This window comes from Sinocyclocheilus rhinocerous, unplaced genomic scaffold (genome assembly GCF_001515625.1).
Source record: "Sinocyclocheilus rhinocerous isolate Xijiao unplaced genomic scaffold, SAMN03320098_v1.1 scaffold5, whole genome shotgun sequence".
Classification (NCBI taxonomy): domain Eukaryota; kingdom Metazoa; phylum Chordata; class Actinopteri; order Cypriniformes; family Cyprinidae; genus Sinocyclocheilus; species Sinocyclocheilus rhinocerous.
The window spans coordinates 809,407-811,987 of NW_015661874.1; the positions used below are offsets into that span (position 1 = coordinate 809,407).

General features: G+C 33.5%; 1 protein-coding gene across 2 annotated transcripts in view; it reads right to left on the reverse strand.

The window, feature by feature from the left end:
* The window catches only part of LOC107726679 (ras-related protein Rab-11A-like), a 17,795-nt gene that overhangs the window by 5,762 nt on the left and 9,452 nt on the right, over positions 1-2,581 (reverse strand). For both annotated transcript variants that reach the window (XM_016536363.1, XM_016536362.1), the window contains exon 3: positions 1,076-1,269. In XM_016536363.1, coding sequence (XP_016391849.1) covers positions 1,076-1,269 — 194 coding nt within the window. The remainder of the gene's footprint in view (positions 1-1,075; positions 1,270-2,581) is intronic.

The following is a 2,581-nucleotide window of genomic DNA, read 5'->3' on the forward strand; positions in this document are numbered from 1 at the left end:
CTTTCACGCAGCACAAAAATGAACCGAAACTCTGCATACTAGGCTACTTGTTGCAGGTTTTCTTTCGTTTTCTTAATTTATTATTGAAGTAAAAATATATTTCTCGTATAGGCCCATTTATCGTTATATATAGCTATAGGCCTATAGCCTAGCTTTATTTATGTTTTTATACAGGTGCGTGATGTGATATGAAGACCGTGAATCCTCATGTTCTGTTGTTTGCTGCTTTTTGCGCATGTAAAATTAATCCCCGGGAAACAAATGTTAGTATTTTTTAACGGGTCACAGACACTTATCCTTTCTAATTTAATTCAATTCTAATTTAAAATAATCTTGTCGGTTAATCGGTTAACGAGTGTCGGTTGTCGGTTAGGAAAAATAACCGAAATGAACATCCCTAAATGCAAAGTAATTATAACAGCATCATGGTATGAAGCTACATTTGCCAATTACCACCCTCTATTACTAATAAAACAATGACGATAGCAAAGTATGTGGAGAGCATTGTGACTATATTGTTAATGGAATGCATTACACATAAATGAGTAATGCTAAATCAACATTGCCTAAAAATGGTTTACACAATAGAACATTTTATTAACAGTACTGCTTTAAAGGTTATATTGAAGAAGTGTTCAACTTCTCAGAGCCCAGAGAAATGAACATACAAACATTTTATTTCCTGACCATGTGACTAAATAAAATCTGAGACATTCAAACTGACCAATCAGTGGCAAGACCTGTAATGTATAAACACCTCAGCCAATAGGCCTTGGAACACTATCAGCACCTCTGTGACCTTTAAAGGCATTCCAAGTGACCTTTTTGGTTTTTATCAAGGGTGTTTAACAATCATTTAGTTAACAAAAGTGGCATATTAGGTCTTATTTTTACAGTGAAATATTTAGTTATAAACTATTCATTACTATGTTCTGACTCCTTTATATGAATCTAGGTAAATTAAATGAACAAGTGTAGTGTTTTCAGATATCATTTTATAACTTTGATTTGCCAGAAATAAAAACGTCAACTCTTGAGTAATTAAACTAGCTAATAAAGTTCTTACAACACTAACCTGCAAATGCTTTGGATTCATCCATAGGAACGGCCCTCAGATGGCGCAAGTCACTTTTGTTCCCTACTAACATGATGACAATATTGCTGTCAGCATGATCCTGCAGCTCTTTCAGCCAGCGCTCGGCGTTCTCATAGGTCAGATGCTTGGCAATGTCATAGACCAGCAGGGCTCCTACAGCACCTCTGTAATATCTGTGAACACACACACACACACACACACACACACAGACATTTGAAAGATGCATTCATTATTCAGCAACAAATAACACATTTCTTCCACAATCTAAGGTGCCCAATAATAGTGTGATTACTAAGGAGTATTTGGCTGGTCATATGATCACAGTTACAGTGTGTGAAATAAAACAGCTGTTATTAAAGTCTTCATCTTATCTGAGGGTACATCATTAGGGGCCAAACAGTGTTGTTTTCTTATTATTCAAATGCTTCCTACTTCATGAGAGTCTACGTACTCCCATTGTACTATACTTTAAAAAGGCAAGCATAAATGATTAGAAATCTGGCACAATTATCCACCTTACATTAATATAAGAGCGGGCTAGGCAATTTTTACCCTTGAATGTGCATTGTTTCAGGTGTCAGTTGCTTCCAGTTATTTTAACTATGCAAAAACAATCTATATTATTTTAATTTATTATCATAATCATGAACGCAAATGGTTTTAAAATTTACGGCACTTTGTTATTCTTCTAGTTACCTCACACATTTGAGCTTCCATGGTTATCAATTATTATTTATAAAATACATTTAAAACTTTTTACATATCTAGTCAGGGACAGAGTGCAAGCATGGGCATCTAACATAATTCTGTATTTTTAGCTAAGCAGAATCAAGAATATTTCTATTCTGGTTAATGAACAGTACTTTATGTTAACTGGTCATCATACGTCTATAATAATTAAATAATACTTTTAAAAAACGCACTATTTTTACTCTAATTTGGCTTTGTTTAAGGTATTGTGAGAGTATTGTATTGTAAGATCAATTATTGTCTATCAAATCTTGACAAGAGTGATTTTTTATATGCCTAATATATCTATGTTTTTAACCAACAGGCCTAGAAATTAAATCATTTCGTTTAATATGAGAATTAATTAAAATTATTCCGTTTATACTTTTTTCCAAGCACATTTTACCAATTCCAAACCACATCAATCTTAATAATTGTACCTGTAGACGATTGTACCTTTTTGTACACAAAAAGTATTCATAACATTACGGTTGAACCACTGATGTCACATGGACTATTTTATCGATTTCCTTACTCCCTTTCTGGGCCTTGAATGTGTCAGTCACATTGTTGTCTATGCAGGGTCAGAAAGCTCTCGACTCGGATTTCATTAAAAATATCTTAATTTGTGTTCTGGAGATGAATGAAGGTCTTACGGGTTTGGAATGACACGAGGGAAAGTAATTAATGATGGAATTTTCCATTTTTGGTGAACTATTCATATCTGAATATTAGCCGTTTTTTTTTTTTTTTTTT